Source organism: Pteropus medius, unplaced genomic scaffold, assembly GCF_902729225.1.
Source record: "Pteropus medius unplaced genomic scaffold, Ma_sr-lr_union100, whole genome shotgun sequence".
NCBI lineage: Eukaryota > Metazoa > Chordata > Mammalia > Chiroptera > Pteropodidae > Pteropus > Pteropus medius.
The window spans coordinates 12878718-12906528 of record NW_024340699.1 but is presented as its reverse complement, the minus strand read 5'-3'; the positions used below and the strand labels follow the sequence as shown (position 1 = coordinate 12906528).

At 40.1% G+C, this 27811-nt stretch overlaps 1 protein-coding gene across 1 annotated transcript in view; it reads right to left on the bottom strand.

Moving 5' to 3' along the window:
- Positions 1-27715, bottom strand: part of BAIAP2L1 (BAR/IMD domain containing adaptor protein 2 like 1) — a 67691-nt gene extending 39976 nt beyond the window's left edge. The window contains exons 1-2 of the mRNA XM_039878517.1: positions 27436-27715; positions 4702-4777 (exon numbers count right to left, since the gene is read on the bottom strand). Of these exons, the coding sequence (XP_039734451.1) occupies positions 4702-4777; positions 27436-27486 (127 nt within the window). The 5' untranslated portion in view covers positions 27487-27715. The remainder of the gene's footprint in view (positions 1-4701; positions 4778-27435) is intronic.
- Positions 27716-27811: the final 96 nt, after the last annotated feature.

The window sequence follows — 27811 nt, the reverse complement described above, 5'->3', positions numbered from 1 at the left end:
CCATTTGCTTGAATATCATTTTCTACTCCTTTACTTTGAGCCTGTGTTCTTTGTAGCTGAGATGGGTCTCTTGCAGGTAATATACAGTTGGTGAATTCAGTCAGTTTACATTTAAGGGGATTACCGATAAATGAAGACTTGCTATGGCCATTTTATTTTTTGATTTCTGGATGCTCTGTATCTCCATTGTTCCTTTTCCATTGTGATTCTGTCCGCTATTTTAGTTCGGTGGTTTCCTATGATTTTTTTTTTGTTTCTTCTTTTTTTATATTTCATGTATCAGCTCTGGATATTTGTTTTGTGGTACCATCGGGTTTGTGTAAAATAATCTCATACATATAATACTCCTTTTTCTTCTGACTGCTTATCTTAATTTATCTGTAACTGTTCAGTCCTTTCATGATTTTGTCACAAATTTTCCCTATTTATGTTGTGCATTCATTACCAAATTGCAGTAGTTATTTTTAATGTCCCCTTTCACCTTTAAACTTTGTTATAATTGTTTAATAACCTATTCTGAAGATCTGCAGTTTCCTCCTTCTATTAATAATCTTACTCGAAGTTTTATGTACTTTTTTCTTTCTAGTAGAAGAGTTCCTTTAAACATTTCTTGTAATGCAGATCTTATGGTGACAAATTTTCCCAGCTTTTGTCTGGGAAAACCATTACTTCTTCATATCTAAAGGATAACTCTGTTGGATATTTCATTCTTGGCTAATGGTTCCTCTCTTTCATTATTTTGAATATTTCCTTTCACTCTCTGTCTTGTAATGTTTCTCCTGAGAAATCTGACCATAAGCTAATGGCGTTTACTTTGTAGGTTCTAGTCCTTTTCCCCCGGCTGCCTTGAGAATTCTTTCCTTGTCATTAATTATTGACAGTTTGAACAACATTTGTCTGGAGAAGGTCTTTTTGTATTGGTATAATTAGGTGTTCTGTTAGCTATTCTAAAGTCTAGTTCTTTCCATAGGCTTGGGAAATTCTCATCAACTATTTGAGGAGGATCTCTGTTCCATTATCTCTTTCTTCTCCTTATGAATGCCTATTATCCTTAGGTTGCTCTTTATAATGAAGCCAGACAGTTCTCATAGAGTTCTTTCATTTTATTACACTTTTAGTTTTTCTCATAGGTCATTTCTAGGTTTCTGAGTTCACTAATTCTCTCTTCCATCTGGACTGCTCCATTTCCAATGCTCTCTAATGCATTTCTTATATCATTTATTGAGTTCCTCAGCTTCAGAATTTCTGTTTGGTTCTTTTTTATAGTTTCGATCTCTGGTAAAGTACTCCTTTTGTTCATCAACTTTATTCCTGAGTTCAGTGAACTGCCTGAGTTTTCTTATACATCCTTGAGTTTCTTCATAACTGCAGTCTTGAATTCTATTATTAAAATCAGTCTTCCGCGATTTTGATTTGGTTTCTGGAGACTTCATTTTCTTTCTATGCTCCCATGTAGTTCATGGTATTGGATGGATTGTTTCTCTGTCTACGCATTGGAGGTAGCACTCTCTTGCTTAGATACAGTTTTGCTCTCAACAATTCAGCAGGCTGATAGGTAGGGTACTTTCTTTTGTTTTTCCAGCAGATGGTGCCGTATTGCAAGTTTTCTGTTTTCTCTTGCCCACTCTTCGCACCTCTGGGATGGCGGTGGAGCGATGTTCTTTCAGTTAAGGAAAATGCCACGTATCCTCTGGGATGGTGGGTCCTCTCAGTGACCAGTTCACCTTGGCTATGGGGTACCACCACTATGGTGGGGGAATGTGGAGGGTGTTGGAGAACCTGTTTTGTGAACTCCCAGAGTGACCTCTTTTTTCCGCTGTGTTTTTGACTTTACTGAGCTCTAACAGGGCATCTGGGAGAAAGGAGGCACTCTGCCATCTTGCAGTCCCATGCCCTCTCCAGTTGAGGCTGTCGGTCCCCGCTGTTATTTACCACTTCCCAGCCACCTCCACTTGGTTCTGCTGCGATGGGAAGGTGGGGAGGGCGATGCCTTTTCAGGGCAGGAAACTGTGTGCCCTCTTAAGCTCCAGGCATAGTGTAAAAGCTGCAGCGCAGCTCCTCCCCTGCTACCTTGCCAGCTGGAGCAGCAGTGGGCACGGAACTCCGTCTGGGGATACCATCCCTGTCCTTTCTCCTGTTAGGCCTCCCCTACTCCTTCCAGTGTGCCCACTCCCCACGCATGGATCTTTCAGGCGTTTGTGTTGAACAAGGGGTCCTCTGTTGAGTTTTACTTGTATGACTCATAAATTTAAGGGGAGAAACAATGGAGTCTTCTTACTCTGCCATGATGCTTATGACACTCTCATGTTAGTTCTGACCATCAATCTAATCTACTTCATCAATCTAATCTTCCCACTTCTGCCAGATAATTTTTCCTTAAAATATGATTTTATTAGGTACAGTTCTGCTCAAAACCCTTCAAGAGTCTCCCATTGCTCAATGGGTAAGCCCACACTCCACAGAGTTCATGACAGGTTTTTATGGTAGTGGACTTAAATAAATCACACTTTCTGGAATTCCCAGCTTGTGTAGTCCCCTACCTACTGATAGATGGCTTAGTCATGTGACTTGTTTTGGCCAGTGGAGTACCAGCAAATGTAACTCCCACAGGGGCTGGCACTCTTAGAACAGCTTACTCTGCCCGCAGGAGGGAGGGAGCCCAGCTTCCTGGCTGGTCCAGGTAGCAGCCGACTGCAGCTGCAGGAGTGAGCCCCAGGAGTCCAGAGAACTGCACTGCCTTTATAGGACCATGAGAAATGATAGACTATTATTGTCCTAAGCCACCAAGTTTACAGGTAGTTTGTTATATGGCAATAGATAACTGATGCTGCACTAAAATGCACTACTGATCTGACCTTATTCTGCGATATATTTTAGTATTTCCCCAACAGTTTCTTGCCCATGCCAGTATGGACCCCAGGTCTTGGCTTAGATACTGACTTTTCTGCCTGAAGTACTCCTATGCAGCATCTGCCTACTGAAACCCAACAACTATCAGCTGGCTCAGCTCCTACAGGGCCTCCTGCCTGCCCTGTCTCCCCACCCCCACCACCGCTGCTCAAATTCCAGTGACACTGCTTACCCCATGATTTCGCTAGCTATGCCTGATATCCTGAGTTATAATCTAGCATCCTCAACTATATACAAATTCTTACCAAGGACTTTATACATTTATCTAAATTTCTCAACAGCTTCAGCAAAAACCAAATGGTCTGCAGAAATTCTGGAAACACCTTACAAAGTAAGGAACAGTCTCTGGGAGGTGTTAAATGATAAGAGCCCTCTGGGGAGAAGCCGGTTTAGCAAGAGGCTGAGCTGCAGGCTACTCACTGGGTCACCTTGTAAAACTCTGCCTCAGAGAAGCAACAAATGCTAGAAAGTAAAAAAATCACTGCAGGTCACAGCGACTTCCTTCACAGGGCAGAGGTGAGAATTAAATGAGGTCAAGTAGATAAAGCTACTGAGGGAGCTCTAAGCACATAGTAAGAACTCAGTTAATGCTGTGTTCCTTCCGCCATTGCTTCTAAAGCAATGGCTCTGCAGTTTTGTGATTAAGAGTCAGCTGCGCAAGACTTCCAGAACAAGTGTCCTGCTCTTTGAAGGGGCTGTGGGATGCCTGCACAAGTCCTGATATTGCTGGAGAGAGAGGGAGAACAAATCCCAGGCCTGTTGCATTTCCTGACGCTGAAAAGTCTGGCAAACAGCACAGAAATCCAGAAATAGACAGTAGTTTACTCTTCCAGTGTGAGAGGCCACAGGTTTATTTTCAAAATACCAGTAGGGAGCACCCAGAGGTGGGGCATGGTGAAAGAGAGAAATAAGAGACATATAAAAGACATGACACTTGATTTGAAGCCTTCTTCAAATGTAAAACTGCTGTAAACTAAATGTTCTACTTATGTTGCTTCATGGTCTTAATGAACCAAGGCAGAGGGTGAAACCAGGGTCTGAATATTTTAAAGGTGACGACTGCTAACAAGGGAAAACTGTTTTGACCATGTTAGAATGTGGTGATTGTGAGCATCTCAAGTTTTTAAGGTGATCGTTGACAACACTCACCTTTTAGGAGTAAAACGTACGTGGAGGTGCATGTCAGCCTCTCTGAATAAAACCTCTACAAACTAGCAAACAACTCTGGTTCTCACAGAGAGATAAAAGCCAATGCTCACATTCATTTTAGAGGAAGCGCTCATTTTGAAATGAGAATCTAAGTTCAACCTTTCGTATAGATGTTTTTTCACTCAGGCTCAAAGTTTTATTTCTCATATTACTATTGAAAGTGATACACCCAAAGGCAAGAAATTCTTCTATGTAACTTATAGAATAATTCCTATGCAGCAAGACGCTAACACAAAAATTAAACGTACATTTCATATATGTTATTAGTTCATAAAGAATTTGGTTGAAAAAATAGAAAACATGTTTATGGCAATGATATAAAATATTAAACTATGTCAAAGGCATGATTTGATAATTAAGATACATTTCTCATAGTAGCCTATCATTCAATTTACTCATTTCAAATATACCAATATCCTATCATTGCAAAGTTCTGTAAATTAAATTAATTGTAAATAATTTCTACCAATTTAAAGATATTTAAAAATTCAATATTAAGCATTTAAAAATAATTAAGTAAAATATTCATTGAATGGCTTTTATTATGTGCTCTATGTTCATATATTTAGAAAACAGACTTACCATTAACAGCTTTTTCATAATTTTTTCCCAGGTTTATTAAATTTCGTAGCCGTGGGTTGAACTGTTCCATAACATTCTGACAAACAAAACAAAACAAATTGATAAAATAAGCAAACAGCAGACCAAGTAATCTTTAGATTTTGTTACTATGTAGGCTGGGATACCTAGGTATGCTTGACAGTATGGTTACAAAGTCATGAATGTTGACTTGAAAATGACGAGGACGTATCACCTTCCTGATGGAACAGGGTGCTGGCACTGGCAAGGTGTACTAACCCTGGCAGTTCTCCGGTTGCTCACGGGCTGCCTAGAACCTACTGTCAATGGCACAAACAGCAGACACACTATCTCTGCAGAGCACACCCTGCTGGGGCTAAAGGCCTAGAAGCTGAAGCTATCTTTTGGGTTTAAGTAGGTTAATGGCTGTCATTCTAGTGATCAGAATTTAATTACATGGGCAATGTTTTGGCTATCAATTGGACAAAGATCTCCATGTCTAATTACCAGGGGAAGATGGATATTGCTGATGGCCCTAGGACATAGGCCAGCCTGAAATCTTCTTTCTATATGGTCATTGGCATTTTTTTCCCTTGTAATTGGTTTATTTATTAAGTACTTATGGTGTAACTACCAGATGCTGGGTTCTGTGCACACAGCAGTGGCTGGGAAAACATGGGTTCCCTCATGGACTCCATGGAAAGTCAAAGACACAGAGACCAATGCCATGACAAGTATAAGGCAGGCAATTATTTAGACTGTCAGTCTAAATTTAAAATAAAAAATCACTGCTGGGGGGCGGAGGGGCCTCTGACTTGGGCTCAGAACATATGGTGACTGAATATATTCGTTCCATGTACTAACAATGAGTGTGACAATATTAATCACCCCAGAGAGACCATTCAAGTCTCTTCAGCCCCTCTCCCCAAATGTGTACCATATGTAGAGGACCAGGTAATAAACATGAAAAATTACACAACATTCAAAGGGGGCAGATGCTTGACACACATGCTATTCAGGATAAAAAGCTTCTCCATTATGAATTAGTAGAGAAAGAAAATAACTGATTTTATCGAACAGCAATTAAGGCTTATTGTGAAAAAGCACCCCTTCCTCACAGCCTTTCCCCACGCCTGGCTTCACTCCCAAGAGCTCTCTCAACCAAGCTATTATTCTTGTATTTATTGCCAGTTTTGAGGAATACTCTTAATTTCTCAATTTGGGACAATAACTACAGGCCTTCTTTTACAGTAGGTGAGGACTTGGCTCTCTACACCACCCTACTTTCCCCTTCCCCAATCCTTCCTATGCAGCTGAATGGCAATTTTCTGGTAAGTCAATAGTCAGGATTTATTATTTTGCAAATATTGGTCACTATAAAGCAAGAAACATAACCACCTTGTAGAACTCCATTTAGTATGTTTCTTGCTTTATAGTGACCAATATTATTTTGCAAATATTGGTCACTATAAAGCAAGAAACATTCTAAGGATTATGTTTCCTTTCTTGGCACAACTTTTTTGTTTCTCCCAGGATTAACAATAATTTCATCTCCCCACTCCCATGCTTAGTTTTCTACATGCTTATCTGAATTTTTCCATGTGCTCCGCTGTATCTAGCAGAAGCCTATCAATATTATTTTTCAACTGCACAAAGTTGTCAGCTAATCTTCCATTCTATTTTTTTCCCCAGAACTTCCTCCAAGGACTCTCTGTCCTCTTGCTCAGTCTGGCCTGACTGTCCCTGCTAAGCTGTGGCCCTTGCATGTCCCTTTCTGGTCCCCTGTGTCAGAGCTCTCATTACGTGGATTCCACATCTTCCTCTTTCTTCATTTATTCTGATTTGCCGGAGATCATTCTCCAAGAATGACCTAAGAATTGATATGTGAGAAGTAAATGTGAGCACCCATGCCTCTGAAATTATCTTTACCTTGAAATTTGATTGATATTTTGCTGGCTAGAGTATTTATTATAGATCAAAAGTCATTTTTCTTTAGAATTTTGAATGTCCAGTTTGCTATCGAGAAGTTGGCCATCATCACTTCTTCCTTTGTATATGACTTTTTTTTGGGGTCTTACTTCTGGAAGGCTTCTCTTTATTGCAGTGCTCTGAAACTATGTAACAGTCTGTCTCAATGTGAGTACATTTTTTATTTATTTTACTGAGCACTCAAAACACCCTATATCTAATTGATATAGAAAATTATGTCCGGGTATGAAAAATGTTCCTGTCTCTTCATTCTTTGTGGAACTCTGATGAGGATTTCACACATCCTGGAGTTATTCTCTAATCATTTTACCTTTTTTCCCTGATTTTCCACTTTTTGTTCTATATCTCTGACAGATATCCTCAACTTTACATTCCAGCTCTTGTATGTTTTAAAAACTTCTGATATATTTTTAATTTGGGCTGTCAGATTTTTTAATCATTCCTTTTTGAAAGCATCCTGTTCTTGTTTTATGGATGCAATATTGTCTCCTAGCTAAATAATTGTAGTTTTGGGGTATTTTCTTCCAGTTATCTCCTGATTATTTCTTCTCATTGTTTGGTATCCATCTATGTTTTGTGTTGGAGGTTTTCCTCAAATGTCTGGTGATTCCCGATCATCACTCTGTGTTTAGGAGTAAAGTCCTAAAGTGCTGGCCAGAAGCTTGTGGCTACGTATACAAGGCAGTAGCTTCATGCGGCGTGACTGGATGGCAGGTCAGCTGTAGACAAACTGGCCATGCAACAGTAAGCAGGGGCCACTGGGTCATTCCAGAGATGTTTCTAATTCCCTATCGGTGGGTGGGGGAGTGGGCAATCACCAGGTGGTCAGCTTTCCCAGTCAGGAAGGGGGTTGGGAATCCCAGTTTACTGAACTGATTTTTACTGAATTGCCCTGTTTTCAGCTCTAAGCTCCATCCTTGGCTGATGTCTCCAAGTTGAGAGCTCCTCTGATTCAATATACTGAGATTAAATCTCCAGTCTGCCAGACAGACAGCACTGCTGGTGGTGGTGGTGGGTGGGGTAGGAAAGGGAACCTGGCAGTTTAACCACCTTGTAGAACTCCGATTATAGACCTGTGTGACCCCTCTGTCCCCACTGTCTGTGGGGCCTGCTCCTCAGACTTTGGGGTGAATGGCTGAGTTCCCATCAGTACTCATTTCTGTAGGTCCTTTAGGTTCCCGTAAGGCAGTCATTATTCTTCTGTCCATTTTCTATCACCCCAAATTTCTTTAGGTGTTTTGTCAATTGATGTTTCCTTTTTCAGGTCTCTAAGCTATGGATTTACAGGTTTTTTTAAGACCCATTTCCTGTTTGAGGCTGCGTTCACCCCGAGATAACTCGTGGATTACAGTCTTTACGCCCAAAGTTTGCCTCGAAATATCTTGCTTTTATCATTATTTTCGCATCACTCTAGTATATCGATAGTCTTTGGAAACAAAGGACATCATTCTATTTATAGCATTCTGTTTTTAGTAGTGGTATTTCCATTTACAAAATATAGTAATTCTTGACTGCTGAAAATGTCAAATCCTAGAAAACGCAGCATTCCTACTGCGTGATGTTTGTCAGCGAGCTGCACTTTTCTTTCCAAACGGGAAAAGGATTAAAAGCTTTTTCCCATCATTTTAACGTATTCTCAGAAGAGAGAGATGAAAAACACATGAGGTAAATCTGCCACACTTAACTGGAAGTCCACCCACCCTGCACTACCGGAGCCAGTCAGCTATTTATGCCTCACTCGTGACTAGTAAACACGAAGCCCCAAAGCCAGTGTTGACTCCCCCATCAGTCTCTGCAAGACAGTAAACCTCAGTACCTGAACACAGCTGTGGCCACGGCTATTTCCATCATCCTTCAATTCCTTTGCTTTATTTTTAAGCTTTTTATTTTGAAATTGTTTAAGACTCACGAAAGGTTGTAAAAATTATACAGAGAGTTCTCATGTATGCTTCCCCCAATGATAACTTCATAACCACAGTACATTAGCAAAACCAGGACACTGTTAACTAAACTGCAGAACTTTACCAGTTTTGTATCGTGCATTTGGGGGTGCGTGTTCACTGTTTCTATGAAATTTTATCACATGCAGAGATTTGTGTAACCATCACAAGTATAATGCAGACTGTTCCATTCACACAAAGATCTCTCTCATCTACCCTTTTATAGCCACGCTCTCCCCACCAATCCTAGCCCCGGCAACCACTGATTCTCAATCACTATGGTTTTGTCCCTGTGAAAATGTTATATAAAGGGAATCATTCTGAGATTGGCTTTTTCACTAGGCACAAAGCCCTTACATACCATCCAAGTTGTTGAGTATATCAGTTTATTCCCCCTCCCCCTCTTTTTTTTGCTAGTAGCAGTCCATAGTACGAATGTGTCACCATTGGTTTATCCATTTACCTTTTGAGTACTTGGGTTGGTTTCTAGTTCTTGGCAATTACGAATAAACCTGATATGGAAATCACATTTATGTTTCTGTGTGAACATAAGCGTTCGTATCCCAGGATAAATACCTGGGAGTTTGACTGCTGTGTCATATGGTAGGTGTGTGCTTACCTTTGTAAGAGACTGCCAAACTGTTTTCCAGAGTGGCTGTACACTTTGCATTCCCATCGGCAATGTATGAGATTTCAGTAATTTTTAAAATCTAATAACTTCATTAGAAAATGGTTACTTTCTAGTATAAAGATAAAACTATTTTTCAAATATCTCACTTAAAATCCTTATAATCTTATGAGACCAAGTCTGAATGGTAAAAATATAAGTTCTAATAAAAAGAGAAGCTAAGTTTAAAATATCATTTAAAATTCTTATGATAATCTTATGAGGCTGAGTCTGGATGGTAAGAACATCAGGAAATAAATACGGAGCTAACCCTGTCCCCTAGCACATGAGAAGTCACAAAAAGAAGTCCAGATCTTTGTTCTTTCTAAAGATTATTCTTAGTTCAGCTTATCTAAATAAGGGAAAAAATAATTTGATTTCTTTATATAATTTTTAAAATGTTTATATATGTATATATAACCCCTATTTTAAAATATCATAAACAATGAATTAATGAGAATTTCCAAAGTTGACACCAACATAAACCACTATCCAAATGACTCTACTAGGGGAAAAAAAAAGTTTAACTAAGACTTGAGAGTACAGTCAGCCTCACAGAAAACAATGCACAAGGTTTTAAGCTTGAAAGTTCAACATACACTTCGATTCTTTATTATTTAGGTTTGGCTATGGTACTCCCCCCCCTGGAAATTTTGGCCTCTTTAAACAGTGGAAAATCCATTTCTACAATGGCTCTTGGCCATTAATCTAGTTATTTTAGCTGAAGTACATGTATTTTTAAACCCAGGAACAAAAAAGCAGTGCTGCCTTGGTATTCTATAATCTGCAAAACTTTACAGTAACAGTGGATGCCCTTGTGAAGTGAATGGGTCCCATATTTTGGGGGGAGGGCAACCGCTGGGTCAAAGGTCACGCTATGTCAAGGCTTGTTAAGATTTGAACTGTTTATAGTCTAAAATTTAGAGAAAATCACCAGTAGCAATGAACAAATTCATTTAAAGCTCTAGGACTAAAAGTTTTAAGACATCAAGTATAAAACCAAAATACATTATAAAAGGTATTAACAGGCACGAAGCACTATTTTATTATAATCAATAACAAAAGTTTAGTATGTACTCCACCAGCTAACGCTTGGCAAGGAGGATAATTTGCCAAACTAGTTTCGACCAGATGAGTTTCATTTCTACTCAGAGAAGACCGGTCGTCTAGGCTGAGATAAAATGACTGGCAGGGTCACTGCCCATTGCACCCTTGCCGGCCCTCCTGGGAAGAGGGGCTGCTTCTACCGCCTACACCCGGCAGCGCTGGAGAAGCAGCGGGAGCGCCTCCAAATGCAATGCTGAGGAAAGGCAGCTCGAAACCCATGGGTGTGTCCCACCGGATCTCTCGCTGGCCCATTTATCTCATGCGTGTCCTCCACGCCGGTGCAGTTACAGATCATAATTTTAAAATGAATTATACAATGTTATGATGGCTTTAACTTCCTCACCATTTAGATTTTTCCTTCACTTTTGAAAAATTATCACCGTTACCAACATGGAACTATAGACTATGAAGCATAAATTGATTAGCTAGTTAAACTGAGCTGACTTTAAATTTCTGAGAATTAGTTTTTCTTTCTATTTCTTTTTCCAGTTCTCCCCAAGATCAAGGACAAATTATTTGATATTTCAGTGCTCTGTCTTCCTCAGTTGAAAAACATGGGTGATATTTATACTGGAATGAGCTTTAAAAGTGATTTAAGAACCTCTAAGTAAATAGGAAGTTTTATAACTTGATTCAGATAGTGTATGTATCCTTGCAATTTTTGATATTATTTTGTTCTATACAATCTTATACAAATTAGTCTTACAACACTGCAAGATACATAAACTAATCAAGATACATTTTACTTTCATGTGACGAGAATATCTAATAAGGGTTAAATGCTTGAGAATACTTCTAGATAGACATCATTTGTAGAAAATCTCACTTCCTCCTTCCTCATGTTGTCGGAAGCTGCTGTACCTGGACTAACATTATCAATACCTGATTACGTCCCCTGCCTTTTGGGGAAAATGTTAGAGTAAATTTAGCAAAAAGGCAGCTGCTTGTGGGTTAACAGACGGTCAGAAGAGTCATGTTTTTCATATCCATCCTGAATGGGAGGCACAAGCCAAGTAAAGGAAAACTGGACAACTGAGATAGTTTTTTTTTTGTTTGAAGTATTAAGTTAGAGCAGAAATACTCAGATTCAAATACATAAACCCACAAAAATGCTTCCCATCAGTCAAATGTAAACAATGTTTTAGTTCCCCTTTAGTCTGTATTATCTATCTATGCTATTAGCTATTGACTTGCATTATGAATCAATCTGTATTATCTATAATTTGTTAACATGCCATCCCACTAGTAATGGGCCTGGGGGGCAAGGGGACATGGCATGAAAAAAGCTTTGGCCTCGAATCCTTGGGCAAATCACACAACACTACCCCACTGAGCCTCAGTCTCCTCCTCTATAAAATGAGATAACAATAATTTCCACTCCACTGGGGGTATGAGGATTCAATGAGATAAAAACTGATGTTCATGGACCACTTCCAAGCACCTGACACTCTGAACCCGTTATAGTAATTAACATGGCACAACAAAAGCTTAATATTAGTCAGCTCTTCGAATGGATGAATGTTCCTATTTCCACAGCTGTCTCCAGGTACCTCACTCCCTCTCTGTAACGTGAAAATAAACAATACCAGCTCTCTTGCCCTGAAGTGTCACCTCAGGAGAAGAGAGACTATGAATACAAAAACCTCTAGAAAAGTGTGCTGGTACAAAGGAAATTGAAAGTGTTATTTTCTGCTTTATTCAGTCGAGAACATTTTACTCCTTTTTGCCATCTGAGATACATTTTGACGTTTACCGAGTGCTACTATGTTTCAGGCTCTATGCCTAGAACACACCCATCACATGGGTTGTCTCCTTAGAGCCTAAGGACATGATTATTATTATCCCCATTTTACAGAAGAGACATCAAATCTTTGAGATGTTAAATTTCAAAACCTTGCTGAAGGTCCCATAGGCAGCGCGAAGCCAAGTCAGGACTGGTCAGCCTCCCTACTAACCTTTGCACTCCCCACTCAGGCCTCACTGGAAGTTCCTTGAAGTGAATTGTGCAATACAGTGAGATGAAAATGATTTTTGACGGAACACGATTTCAGTGTGAGAAATTATGGAGTCTCTACATAACATTTCCTTTTTCTTTTTAGAAGTTTTCTTATAATCTTACTCTTGAATTTTTTGGTGAATATAATTAACCTTCTAATAGCATCACAGTATGGACCAATTCTGCCCAGGCAAATAAATATTTCTGACCTCCTTTTCTTTCTCTTAAAAAAGGAAAGTAAAAGAAGATTCCACAAGTACCTCATGAGAATAATGGTTAATACCGCCATATTGATTTTCTTTACTGAAAAGGAATTAAAACGTTACAGAACTACATAACGAAACCACAGCATGCTTTAACCACCCCATTCAGGTCTCATATTCCTTGTTTTCTTCCCAGAGGTAACTGCTAATCAAGACTGTGGTTAACTTTCTAACTCATATTTTATACACACATATATTTAGTCGCATATGTAAATTTGCTTTGTGCATTTAATAAAATAAATGGTATCATATAATACATTTCACTTTTTTAACTTTTTCTACTCAATGTTATGCCTCTGAGACCTGTCTGCCTTGGTACATATTGACTGAGATGATTACTATTTAACTTCTGTATGGTATTTCAGAAACTGCAGAATAAAAAACGCCAGAATTTTCGGTGAAGGATTTAGCAGACCTCAACAAGCTCCTTAAAAAGTTTCAAACATGGACTCCAACACAGAAAGGTTTTTAATAAAAGAACTATGTATGCATGGTGGATTGATTATCTGCTTACAGGCAAACCTATGACGAAAAAAGAAACAAACCAAGCAAACCGCCATGGACATATTTCTGAAGAGAGACAGACACCTCCTCAAGAAGAGCCTCGAGCAGGCCCTTCAAGTGTTCCAGAAGAAGCCACTGCTATCACAGGAAATGACGGCTCCATGTGCTACTGCCCCTGAAGACCTTCCAGTGGGACAAGATGTGCAGGTGGGAGACAGTGATATTGATCATCCGGCCTTGTGCAGGCCTAGGCTGATGTGTGTTTGTCTTAGTTTTTAACAACAAAGTTGAAAAAACAAAAATTTTTAATTAGAAATAAGGCTTATAGAATAAAGGTATAAAGAAAGAAAATATTCTTGAACAGCTGTATGACGTGTTTGTGTTTAAGCTAAACGTTATTACGAGTCAAAAAGTTAAAAAAATTAAAAAGCTTATAAAGTAAAAATGTTACATTAGCTAAGGTTAATTTATTATTGAAGAAAACTATTTTTTAAATACATTCAGTGTGGCCTGAGTGTGGAGTAAAGCCTGCGGCCTTCACATTCCCTCTCTACTCACGGACTGACCCTGAATCACCTTCAGTCCTGCTTTCCGCAAGTGCCCCAGGCAGGTGTAGCATTTTTTCTTTTACAACATATTCTTACTGTACCTTTTCTATGTTTAGATACATAAATACTTGCCATTGTGTTACAAATGCCTACGGTATTCAGCACAGGTTGTAGCCTGGGAGCAATAGGTCACACAGCCTGGGTGTGTGTGTAGTAGGCTGTACAGTCTAGGTCTGTGACTGCACGTTTGCACATTGACGAAATCGCCTAATGATGCATTTCTCACAACTTACCCTGTCGTTAAGTGATGCATAACAGTAACAGTTTCGTCCTTGGCCCTCACGTCTATCACGGGTTAATGTCACCAGTGACTTTTGCCCTTTCAACAGCAGGGTGGAAGAGGCACCAAAAGCCTGGGTATTTCCAGCAATTAAGCAGGCCTGGGCTGTGGCGGCCCCTCCTTCACTGTGTTCCAGGCACAATGGCCTCTGGGCATTTCTCGAACAAGCCAAACCCATTCTTACCAGGGGATTTTGTACTTCAGCTATTCCGCTGGAAGGCTCTTCTCCCGGATACCCGCCCACCTGGGCCTCAGTTCCAAGTCTCTCAGACACCTTCCTCCATCGTCCTCCTCCCAGGGATGGGAGCATCCCCAGCCTCCCGCTCCAGCTCTGTTCCTTGCTCCTCTTTTTCAAAAGGCTTGTCACTACCTCACCTGCTTACTCTTTCTCTTTAGTAGGAACTGCACCTCCAGCACCAAGAATAGTGCCTGGACCATCTAATGCCTAAAGTACATCCATCAGCAGCAGTCCTGATAAGAGGTGTATGTGCTGGTGGATGAACTGGCTGCATGATGTACCTTCAGCTAGCTCATCGGAACACACTGCCATAGACACAATGACCTAGTGGGTCGGCCAATCGGCGTCAAAAATTGAGGGGGTAATGGGGTCATTGCTTTCAACTTCATCAGCTCAAAGTAACAGCTCCAACCAAGGGTCACAAAAGCTGCAAGGTTTTGCCCTCTACCTCATAACAGACTTACAAAATCTGAAAATGCTAGGGCTTTCCTTGTGAATTTTGCTTCCTACCCTTATGTTTTTTCAAGTTGACATTGTAATTAAGTGTCAGGCAGTAATATGGCCCTTAAAGAAATACCTTGTTGGAAACAACTCAGATGTCCATCAACTGGTGAACAGATAAACAAATGTGGTACATCCATAAGAAGACACTATTCAACCACAAAAAGGAATGTAGTACTAATAAGCGCTATAAAATAGATGAATTCCATTAGGCTAAATGAAAGAAGTCAGTCGCAAAAGACCATATATTGTATGATTCCATTTTTATGCAATGTCTAGAAAAGCCAAATTTATAGAGACCAAAAATATATTAGTGATTGCCTAGGGGTGACAACGAGAAATGATAGCAAATGGGCACAACGGACTTTCTGGGATGATGGAAATGTTATAAAATTGGGCTGTGGTAGCGGTTACACAATTCTGTAAATTTGCTAAAAATCACTGACTTGTATACTGAAAATGAGTGAATTTTATAGTTTATAAATGACACGTCAATAAAGCTATTTTTGAAAAAGAAGAACAGCAGCTATTTTTATAAAAAAGGAAAAGAACAGCAATAGCAAAAACCCTTGACCCTTCTTGATGTTCCAGGCTGCTAAGTGATTAAGGCTCTCCATCCTTTCTGTGGTAGAATGTGACGAGCTGTGTGTCTTTGCTCATTCCTGGGTTGTTTCTAACTACCCTGCCTACAGAAGAGCCAGGTGTACTGAGATGCAGCTCATCTACAGGATCAGCCAGAACAGTGCTACTTATTGGTCTGCAAAGCATTTATGACCAGGGAGCTGTGTGCAGCAACTTCTCTTTCTATCGTGAAAATCAATTAGACCCATTAGAAAAAGATAACCCAGCTTTTTGGAGACAAATCTGCTGGATTAGCAGTTGTCTTTATAGCTATGATCGAGAAATATGTCTGCAGGCAATAAATTAAGTATTAGGTAATTATTGTATGCTTCTAAGGTAGTTTCATAGGAAATCTCCAGCCCATAGAGAAAACTCTCAGTGAAACTTTCACTAGGACTTAAACATTGTTTTGCCTTCAATCTTCCTTCCCTTTCTTTATCCATCATCCAGGCTTTGGTTTATAAAGAATCAATTCTGCCAAAGTTGTCCTTCAGAGCGCAAAGGGCATGCTAGAAACGAAGCCATGAGGCCCGCAGGGTTATATGGCTCCATCCCTCCCAATGTGTCCTGAGCATGAGAAGCCACTGGGCCAGTGGTCAGTAAAGCAAAGGGCCACCTCTTTGGGCTTCACCTCTCCCAGAATATTCTCAGAGAATTCCAAGAACACCTATTAAATCCCAAGCTCCTTAAGAATCAACCAACTGATGAGAACCAGTGTGATTATCCAGAAAGGTATGTGTACTGCTACCTTTTAAGATGTATTACTAGAAGCAATCACTTCTCATTGTTCAAAAAAACAGATTTCTCTGACAAACTCCACTTTCTCTATTCTCTACTCATTTAGGCAGCAAGAACTGTTCTGAAGCAAAAACATAATTAAGCAAAACAAAAAGGTACCAACACGCTGTTAGGAGAAAGTAAGTGTTTCATAACTGTTCAAAACTTTTGGATGAAATTATCAAGTGTGTCTCGAAAATTAACTCACAGAGCTATCTCACACAGTATATTCATGTAAAAATATAAGTATTCAATTATTAATTTTTTAAAAAATGTGGAAGGTGAACCAAATTACAGGCAATCTGAGTTCATGACCATCTGATAAAGTTGAAGAAAAAATAATGGTCTGAATCCAGCTGAACACGAGAAAGTTTCACTTTATTTTAAATACTAAAGTTTTATATTTGTCTGTGGGTGGAATAATTTAAAACCACTTTTCCTTGTAGTTTAAGTGTAGATGATTATACTGGGTCCAAGGTCCGACGGGTGCTTTAACTTCATATAGTTATGTATATTTCTCGGCAATGCCAAAAAAGCTTTTGGGACTGAAAGTAGGCAATTAGCAAGTTATCAGACCCTGTAGCAAAATCTGAGCCACACTGGCCTCCACTGGACAGGGATTTAGAGACCCTGTCCCAGAATTCAAGCAATTTTTGGACCTTGAACTTCAGAGGGAGTAGCACCTGAGATGAAAGTGAAAACCACATCTTGAAATTCCAACTATGATAATATGAGCATCCATTCTGCTTGGTTCATTGAGGTACATGTTGTTATTTGAAAGAATGGAAACACAATCCTTCCTATGGCTACTTATAACTTTCAATCGGAATCTGAAAATATGCCTGTTTTCTGGTATTCTTCCAGAAATATTCTTCCACCACCCCCAACCCCACTCCCCAGCTCTCGCTGAGTGTGACAGAGAGACAGACAGACACACACACACAGACACAAACAGACAGAGGCAGAGACAGACAGACATTGACTGACTTATGTTTCACTCCATTAACTCTGTAAAGTCTTTCCTATATTTAGGCCTTTGAAAAATTAAACGTTTATTCAATATTTATTATATACCTAAAGTGAGCCCAGGCCTATGATGGACGTAGAGAACACAAAGCTGGACGAGGAAAGGATTACAGCCCTTGAAAATGTATAGTCTAACAGGAAGACAGGAATGAAGAAAACCACGGCGATCCAGACCGACGTGGCAAAAATAAGAAACGCAAACATCTGTAATATTACTTGAAAATCATTTAGAAAGATATAACTTTATCACAAATGTCATACAGTAAAGAAACAGCAACTGTTTAGTTACTGGGTTTGAAACAGATATACACTAGATATATCAATAGATATACAATAAAGGCTATAGAGCACACCAGACTGTTTGTGTTTCTTCCTGCCTAGTTGTTTTTAAAAGGTGTGTCATGGAATAAAGAGCAATCAAGAAATTTACAAAACAGAACGTCTCCTGTGCTTGATCCCATTTGTATAGAAAGCCCCAAAGTACTTAACAGGTAATAGGAATTTTACCAGATCGAAGTAAATGGCTGATTTCATATAGCAGGTGAAATTTTTTCTTTTCTTTTTTTTTTAATTTTAGTTCACTAGTTCTTTCTAAATACCACTCTTATGATATCTAGAGTAATTCTAGTGAGCTTCCCTCAACCAGATCCCATTAGATGGGTCAATCTGCTTTGCATTAAAATCACTGCTCTTACAATCTGAGGAATAGTGTTCAAAACCCCAAAGTCATTTTTAAAATAGTTCAAGTTCGCTACTGATATTTTTCAGATACCAGGAAGAGGAATCAAAACTTCTGAAGTTCTTTTTTGCTGCTGTTTCTCATCTACTTGTCTCAATCATCCAACTTTCCAAAGATTTCCTACAAATTGCCTAAAAAACTCCTCTTGAACTTAACCTGCACAAATGTTAATCTTTTCCTTTTTTTTTTTCCAATGCAAGACACAATAAAGTCCAAAGAACTGAATGGTACAGGAGGGTCCTCTCTGGGGTAGAGGGCAGGGAAGGAGCCAGGAAGCATAACTGATACCGGGCAGGTCAAGGTGGAGGGGAAAGGTTGGAGACACTAAAATTCAGCACTGCTGCCCTGTCATAAGCTGTATCCTGCCTAAAAGCACAGACTTCCTTCCAGTGTGGGTCCCAGTGGTGACCGCAATGCTCGTCACAGCTGTGGTGCAAAAAAAAAAAAGGATGTAGAAAGAATGCGTACAGGTAAGCTAGGCACATATGTAACAGGTGCTCAGAACATGGAAGCTATTACTGTGAGCGCTATTTCAGTCCCACTGGCCACAGAGTAGGTGAGGATTTTAGTTATGACTGTGTGATAAGCATAGATCGTCAGTATTTATTCGACAAATATTTTTGAGTTCTATACAACAGAATAATGAAGGGTAAAAAATAAAAACCTTCGAGGAGTGAATAGCTACCTCACTGACAGAGAAAAATTTTGCTGATAATTTCAACACTGTTCTTTTATCAAATATCTGTTTGGCTCCACCTACGTGTCAATCACACTGGGGATAAGATACTAGGGATAAACAGTAAACAGATGAAAATCAACGCTCTTATGGTTACAGTCTAGTAAACACATGTAACTACTGCTAACGGCTAATACACTGTTCTAAGTGCTCTTATGTATTATTATGTTTAGTTGTCATAACAACCATGAGGTGGGTACTGATAACCTTACAGATGAGAAAATTGAAGCACAAGGTCAAATGGAGAAATATGACATTATCCAGTACATACAAAAATCTGGGATAACACAAAGAATGGATTGGTTAGCTGAAGAAGTCATCTTCTCAAAGGGCACAACTGGACTGAGTGTCAAGAACAATGTTTTCCATAAAGTGGCTTACACACTTAGAAGTACACTGTACCGTCACACAGTTGGTATCTTGCTTCTCAAGCTGCTCCAAGTGTATGATGAAGCCCATCTATGTAAAATACACCATTTGCTCTATTAAAACCATTAAGTCTTTATCAAAAAAAATCATAGCTCTTGAGTATAAGGAATTATCATCGTGATCTTCCTTGATTTCCTTTTGCCACTTGAGTTTTTGTACCCAGAAATGGACTGATCTGTTTAGGTCTCAAGACATCTGTATCTGATAGGCACATGAAGGTGACTAGGGTCGTCTCTTACACTCCTCTCCCATCCCCCACAAGCAGGGGCCTCCCTCCTCCTAACTCAGGACAGGGCTGCTCCCTCCCCTTTCGGTGGCTGGTAGTTGGACTCATCAGCTGAGATCTGTTCTGACCCCTAAACCCAATCTTTCTCGTGTTTATTCTGGGCTATGTGTTCTAATCATTTGAACTTTTATCCCTACTTACTTTTGACAGGTTGTTACTGCTACTTTTTTACCTTTCAATGCTACAGCTGCTTGCAACATTAGAAACCAGACTTTTAAAAAGATAATTGTAAGAGCTGGAATTTGGGCGTTCCCAGTTTAGGTGAATTCTTTTTCTGTTCCATTCAGTTTCAGATGAGTAAATGTTAAAAATGTACACCCATAAGTAAAAATTAAGAGAAAAATGGTAAGACTTTAAATTTGGTTTATCTTTGAATTGTTAATTTGCAAAACAGAAGTAGAAAGTGGCACATTTTAGCTTAGTTTTTAAAACTTTTTAAAAATTAAAATAATACATATCTCAATGTTTTTTAGCTTAAACATTATAAGTCATCCACTCATGAAAGAAATGTGAAGGCTCCAGAAGGTAGAATTAAAGTGAGAAGTCTCCCTCAACTGTACTCTAGAGTTATAACCATCTCTAACTTTTGATGTTTTTAGGGAAGGAATTGCTACTGTTAGGGACATTTAAATCTTCTAAGTACTATATAAATAAAAACAGTGTAAGCAACAAACCTGAGGGCATCTTCACCCACCTGCTGTTCTCTCTAGAGCACAGGTAGCTCTGGAACAGAAGGCTGTGAACCATCTATTACATCTCGGTCCAGTGCTCATTTATTTTGCTCCTTGGGCTGAGAAACACATTCTGGCAATATTTTTCACTTTGTATTGAATGAGAAAGAAATCGGCAACGTTTTATCTCATTTACACAAATTTCAGCTTTATCCACAAAAATTTGAGGACACAAATTCTAAAAAAAAAGATAAACTAGAAAGACAGACTCAAGGGCTAGAAAATATAAGTATAAAATCAAGACTGAGGAAAATAAGAACGAAAGTATGAGGACCTGAAAGGTCACAGAGCTGTAATTATTCTGTACACATCTACAAGAACAAAGTTTATGAGGGAAATTATATCCGATAGGGGTAGACATGAAATCCCGGGTTTCTCCTGGCCAATGTCCATACGCTAATATGTATATTACAGGCATGCATCTTTTACTACTACTAAAAACCAAAAACCCTCTATGGGTTAAACAAAAGGAAGTGGTTTTGAAAAGATCTACTCATGGGTTGGGATTCAGAAAAGGTGCATTCTCGCACAATCAGATTACAGTATAATTTGGGGCATGTTTTCTGGAGGCAATTTTGCAATGTGCAGCAAATATGCTTTAAAATGTACCTACCCTCTGACTCAAATTTCCTCCCGAGGGTTTAGCTTAAGGAAAACACCACAGATCTGTGCAAAGCTCTAGATGCAATGATGTCCACTACAGTGCTTTAATAGCAAAGTACTGGCAATGACCTTGTGTCCAACACCAGAGGGCTGGGTCAGTAAATTACGATGGAGAGTGGAGTACCGTGGAGTCATCAAAACGAGGCACTGAGTACTGACAGCGAAAGACGTACTGGAGAATACTGGAAAGAGGGACGACTTAACAGTATTATCACTGAGTTGTGGGTTTCCCAGCGACTTTTACTTTTGGTGTAAATATTCATAGCAATTCTGGAAAGTTTCTGGCATCAGAGAAAAACATAGTTAAAAAAACCTCTGAGATTAAAACCAAGGGTCGGGGCACGCACACATAAAAAATATGGATGACGGTTGGAAATACTAAGAAGAATCATTTGGGGGATTTGTTCTCAAGCAGGTACAATTTAAGTGGGGAGAACACCCAAGATAAAACGAACAATTCCTTTAGAAAAGTATCGGTCTTAAAACCTCAGTTCAACTGTAACTCACTGAAATTCTTTTTAAAAACTACTCTATTGTGCCTATAACAGTAAAGTAGGTATATTTGCAAGAAAAGTCACATGAAAAGTGAAAGATACTTTCATTAATACTCAATTAACAAGAAGATTCAAGTAACCATAACTGCATGCCCCCAGTATTCCAGTTTAAACATGGCTCTTCTACATGCCTTATATCCCTTACACAATCAAACCTTTTGATGTGTTCAGTTATCATAGTTTTTGAGCCTGGAAAGTTAAATCTGTTTTATTCTACTCAATGTCACGACTGTAAGACCTCTCTCAGACCCATTCCCAGGTCCTGGTTCTCTCTTCTGACATTAAGTAACCCCTACGGTGATCAGGCTCCTGCTGAGGCTGCAGACGTCCAACCAATAAGCCTGGGCCAAAGGATTTTATTTTTAGTTAAAAGTTTTTATTTGCATATACCCATCAGAGTAGCCAAAATTAAAAGGAAGGAAAATATCAACTTTTGGTGAGGATGTAGAGCAACAGGAACTCTGATAGCACTGCTGGTGGGAATGTAAATTAGTGTAACTATTTTGGAAAATTCCTTGGCAGTTTCTACCTAAGCTAAATATTCAAATATCTTATAACCCAGCAAATCCACTCCTATGTATATACCCAAGAGAAAGGAGTGCCTATGTTCATCAGACATATACTAGAATGTTCATAGCACTATTCATAATATCCTAGAGTAGTCTGAAAATAATGTAACTGCCTCTCAAGAGAAAGAGATAAAATGGGACATACTCACACAGTGAACTACTACAAAGCAAAAATTAGGAACTAACTACAATTACTTCAACGATATGAGGGAATGTGACAAATACACTGAGTGCTGTTAGAAGTTAGTAGAGTAGTTATCTTGGAGGGGGCGTAGTGACTTGGAAGGGGATATTCAAGAGACTTCTGAGGTCTGGTCATGGTCTGCTTCTTGATCTCAGTACTGGTTACATAGGTGTGTTCAGTTTGTGACAATTTCGTGAGCTATCCGCACCTTTCCGTGCGTGTATTATAGCCTAAAGTTTTAGAAGTACATACAAAATATATTTGTAAATGCCATCAGAAATTAAATATTTGTGCTACTAATAGTTTTTACTTTTGAACTGCAGAAACAATAGCTGTGTGGATGTTGAGGAAAACAAAAACCCCATCTGTTGCAATTCCATGCACATTAGGTTTCCCTTGCAGGTCTGCCTGTGGCTCATTACAACAGAAGCACAAGGAATGTCACAAATGTAAACTCAAAAGCAACCTGATACATCGAACTAAAAAGTTTTTAAACAGCAAAGGAAACCATAAATAAAACAACAAAAAAAGACAACCTACAGAATGGGAGAAGATATTCACTTATGATACATAAGGGGTTAATATCCGAAATATATAAAGAACTCATACTAAATAAATAAATAAATAAGCAAACAATCCAATTAGAAAATGGGCGGAAGACCTGAACAGGTATTTCTCCAAAGAGGAAATACAGATGGCCAACAGACATGTGAAAAGATGCTCAAGGTCACTAATCATCAGAGAAATGCAAATTAAACCACAATGAGGTATCAGCTCACAGCTGTCAGAATGGCTAGCATCAATAAATCAAAGAACAGCAAGTGTTGGTGAGGATGTGGAAAAAAGGGAACCCTCATACACTGTTGGCAGGATTGCAAATGGTACAGCTGCTATGGAAAACAGTCTGGACTTTCCTGAAAAAATTAAAAATGGATCTACCATTTGACCTGGCAATTGCACTTCTGGGTATTTATCTAAAGAAAACCGAAACAATAATTAGTAAAGATCTATGCATCCCTATGTTCACAGCAGCACAATTTACAATATCTAAAATATGGAAGCAATCTAAATACCCATCAACAGATGATTGGATAAAGTTATGGTTCACATATACAATGGAATATTACCCAGCCATAAAAAAATGAAATCCTACTATTTGCAACAACATGGACGGACCTAGAGGTTATTACGCTGTGCGAAATAAGTCAAAGAAAGATCAATATCATATGATCTCACTTATATGCGGAATCTAAGGAACAAAAAGAACAAACTAATCGAAAACAGACTCACAAATATAGAGAACAATCAGGTGACAGCCAGAGGGGAGGGGGGCTGGGAGGCTGAGAGAAAGCTGTGAAGAGTTAAAGAAGTAGGAATTAGCTGATAGATGGTCACTGGGATGGGGAGCACTGCGTAGGGAATGCAGTCAGCAGTAATGTAATGGCTGTGTGTAGAGCCAGAGGGATGCTAGAGTAGCCAGGGGGATCCCTTCATCAACTACATGAATGTCTAACCAATGTACCGTATACTTGAAACTAATAATAAAATAAGATGCAAAAAAAAAAAAAAGCAGGATTAAAAAAAAAAGCAACCCGAAACCTGTGAATGGTGTCACCTATCCAAGTGGTCCCAATCTCCCAGGCTTCACAATAGAGGCTGCTGTTCTGTCTGCAGAGCAATCATGTTATCATACTTCTAAAACCTCTTTCCGATCGAGAAAAAATGTTATGACAGAAAAAGACATCCATTATTTGGCTTCATATTTTCATTTTCTCAGACAAAAAGCTACAACACTGGGCTGTTCTGTTTGACAGCAATACCTGGCAACCTTTTCTACCACTACCTGGCACATGATTCTTACTGTCCCCTTTCTTAGTCACCATGGAGCCAAGAGCAAGTTGTCTGAGCCTCTGCAAGTTCCACTTTGTCTTCGGCATACTCCGAAGAAAATTGTGTGATGGGAACAGACGAAGATATCAAATAGTGTCTATAGCTACAGCAATAAACATAAAAGGCAACTGAAAGCTTCAAACTGTACAGCATAGTCCACACTGGAAACCAACCAGGCAGGGATTTCTACCTATACACCCCAACTAAACCAACTGGAGAAAATAAAAAACCAGTAAACAAACAAAACCCAGGACGCATGCCTAAAGTGCATGTTTCACCCAGTGAAAGAACAAAAGTACCTCCTTTTCTTATTAAAAAAAGAAAAAAAGTTTGTTCAAAACATGCCAATAATGGCATAATATCCACTCCAAGAGCTGATGTGTACTCAGAATGAAACAAACATTCTATGAAAAGTGTGAAGGCAGGAGAGGAGCCTGGTGTAAGACAGATGCTTACTAAATTAATTAAATGTCCATTTATTCCACACACAGGCACACCTACTGTGTGCCAGGACCTGTGCTAAGCGCTCAAATACAACAAAACAAAGCTCCTTTTCCCCTGGCAACTCACATTCTAATTGGCATGGAGAGAGGAAAACATAACAAATAAGTATATTCTATCCAAAGGTAGTCAGCACTATAGGAGAAAAGGTTAAGTTAGGTAGGGTTGCGAGATGAATGGTGGTGTCTGCAGTTTTAAAGAGTTATTTGAACAGGCCTCTCCAAGGTGACATTTAAAGAGACTTTTGTGTCCTTTTCCTTCCTAAGTATCATTCCCCCCCATTCATTGCTGCTTTAGCAAGATTAATGTAGGTATGCCATTCCTGGATGATGTCACACCCATCCCTCCTCAACTTCCTAAGACTTTAACAGTTCTAATTTCTGAGGAGGTTGTGGTTACTCTTAATTAAGGGTTTTTTTTGTTTTTTTGTTTTTGAACTTTACTTCTTCCTCATACTACTAAAGAATGTACTCATCAGAAAACCGGTAAAATCACAAGCAAGCTGCTGAGGGCAAATTATGGGCATACCATTGACTGAAGTGTGGGGAAGGGGAGGGATCTTTGGTTCAATTCTTATTTAACCACAGTCACGTTACTTGACATTTGGGGGCTTATTATCATGCCATTTGTGAAGACGTAAAACGCACATCCCCCTGGGATTAGCATGGATCTCCAGTAATCATCTGTCTAAGTATATATTTAGAAAACTCTACAAATGTGTAAATAAATATTTAAAGATATTTGATACTGCACACAGAGGATCACACTACTTTATAATCCCCCATTCTCTCTAAAGTATTCCTTTATTTCAAAGTTGAAGAAATTTGAGTATTAAAAAAAATCTAAAACCCACAGAAGCAAATCATAAAACCTCATTTGCAGGTGGCCTTTGTAAACACACCTGGTTAGGCTGTTTCTATTAGTAAAACATTGTAAATTGCTAGGTAACATAAAAGAAGTTTTTTTTTTTTTAAAGTAGATTAATCAACACAGCCAGTTGATTTTTACCAAATTCATCTTAAATTGTTTTCGGCTTTGGTAGTGGGAAGGTGGGTTGGGGAGGAAGAGCCCAAAGAGGAAGTGGCGAAACAGCTCCAGGCTTTCGGACCTGTGCATGTAAAATTTCACTGTGCATGTCCATCACAGTGAGCATGAGCTTGCAGCATTCACTTCATGGATTATGTGTAAACTTGTCTAGAACTGTAAATTCTTATCTTACCATCTCTGCATAAAAAATATGATCACAAAATATTAATGAATGGTGATTAAAGTCAATCAACAAACATTCGTGAATTTGTAGTAGGTTTTAAAACACCTGGGAATGGAAACAATGAGGTACATACTGGTCTACTTTTCAGTGCAGTATAACCTTTCCGAATATGAGATTTACACTGCCTTATGTCTACAAATACATATAATCGAAATTATGAAATCCACACTTTCTCCCTCCTGCCCCAGCTCCTTGGTAATGTGACATGCCAAAGTGGTTGGCATTTGAGGCACTGTAATTCACCTGAGTATACAGCCTCTCTACTGGGTCATCACTAAAAGCAAAAGTCAAGAAGAGAGCGAAAAGGCAGAGAAGAGTTACTTTGGAACATTTGATTGCCTGTCTCAAGTTGATACCTCATCTCAGGAAGGAAAGGTATATGTACCTGTATTCTTGGAGGTAAGGGGGAGAATTTACATGTTCACTTTTTAAAGCTTTTGTAGCCCTGCATATACTTGGCCCCAGCCTCAAATGTGCAAGGATCTGCATTCCTCAATTACGTACATTTTTTTCCTTAACTGACAGTCATCAGAGTAGTAACTACTCCCTAAATCTAAGAGTAAGAATGTTTTCTTTATGTACTTTGAAAACATTCCACACTTCTTGACCCATCATATTTAGGAAAATTTAAATATTAACAATTTCAATACAAATGTAAAACTAAAATTTTTCTGAGGTTTCTAAAAATTGCCCTTTATCAAGAAAACACATGAATAAGGAATAGATTTTGGTCACAGTGACTGAGCCCTGAAGTGCTGTGTCCACTATAAAGTATAATTCACATGTTACAGTATTTATGTATTCAGATGAAGGGACACAAAATTTTGAACTTCAAATTATAAATATATTTCCAAGCTCTTTTAAAATTCTTCTCCAGCAAGTCAATAAACCCCTGATTTCAGGAATTCACACAGACCTTGCAAATCTGGAAACCAAATTTCAGGGTCAAAACAACAACAACAACAAAAAAAACCCCTACGAAAATGATCACAAGTGAATTTGGAGAACTTTACAAAGTCTCAGGAGTTCCCTGAGCCTAAGCCGAATTAAAACAAAAGTTGTTTTGTATTCTATTAACAGCCGATGATTAAACACGTATCTTATTTCAACTGGAATTCATTTATAAGTACTTAAACGTACTAAACCGACCACTAATCCTTAAGTCGATGTCTGTTTCTGGAAAAATTCTGTCATAATAAATAAATGCAAGTTGAGGACCATCAAACGCATTCCCTGAGGTTCGGTGGAGTTTACGAAAACCTCGGGCGTTGACCCCCAGGAGCTGGAGAAGTCAGCGGCGGGGAAAAAGCGCCGGTGAACTTCGGGCCGCGCGCGAGCGACGCGGGGCGGCGGGGGACCCCCGCGGCGGGCACTGCCCACCGGCGCGCGCGCTCCTGCCCCGGGGACCCCGAGGGGCGGCGGGGAGCAGGGCCCGGCCCCGCAAGCGGCGCTCACGCCCCTTCTCCGACTCCCCCCTCTCCCCGTCCCCGGACGCGCCACTCGGACGCTCCGGAGCCCGCTGGGCGTTTCCCGCGCCGGGAACGGGGGCGGGGGAGGGGCGGCCGTTCCCGCGGAGAGTCCCCTCCTTCGCCCCGAGGGGCAAAGCCCGGCCTCCGGCCCCCCCGACCTCGGACCCCGAGCCCTAGCGTCCCCCCCGGGCCCGCTTACCCGGTAGGTGCTCTCGGTGAGCCGGCTCACCTCCTCCGGCCCCTTCGACATGGCTGCAGCCGCCGGGCGGGCGAGCGCGGGAGGACGCGGCGGGGCCTCGTGGCCGCCCGCCGGGCGCGACGCAGGGGCCCGCGAGGCTCGGCCGCCGCCTCAGCGTGAGCCCGCGAGCGCCGGCGCGGGCCTCCGCCGCCCAAGTGTCAAAACTTGCAGCGCCGCCGCCTCCGCCGCGCAGGACCGCGAGGCGCTGAGGAGACGCGGCCTGACGCCAGCTGGACGAGCGGGCCGGGCCGGGCGGCCCCACCTGAGGCGGCGGGGTGGGCGGGGCGGCCGCTGGGGAGCGCGGCCCGGGGGGCGGGGCGGCCCCACCTGAAGAGGC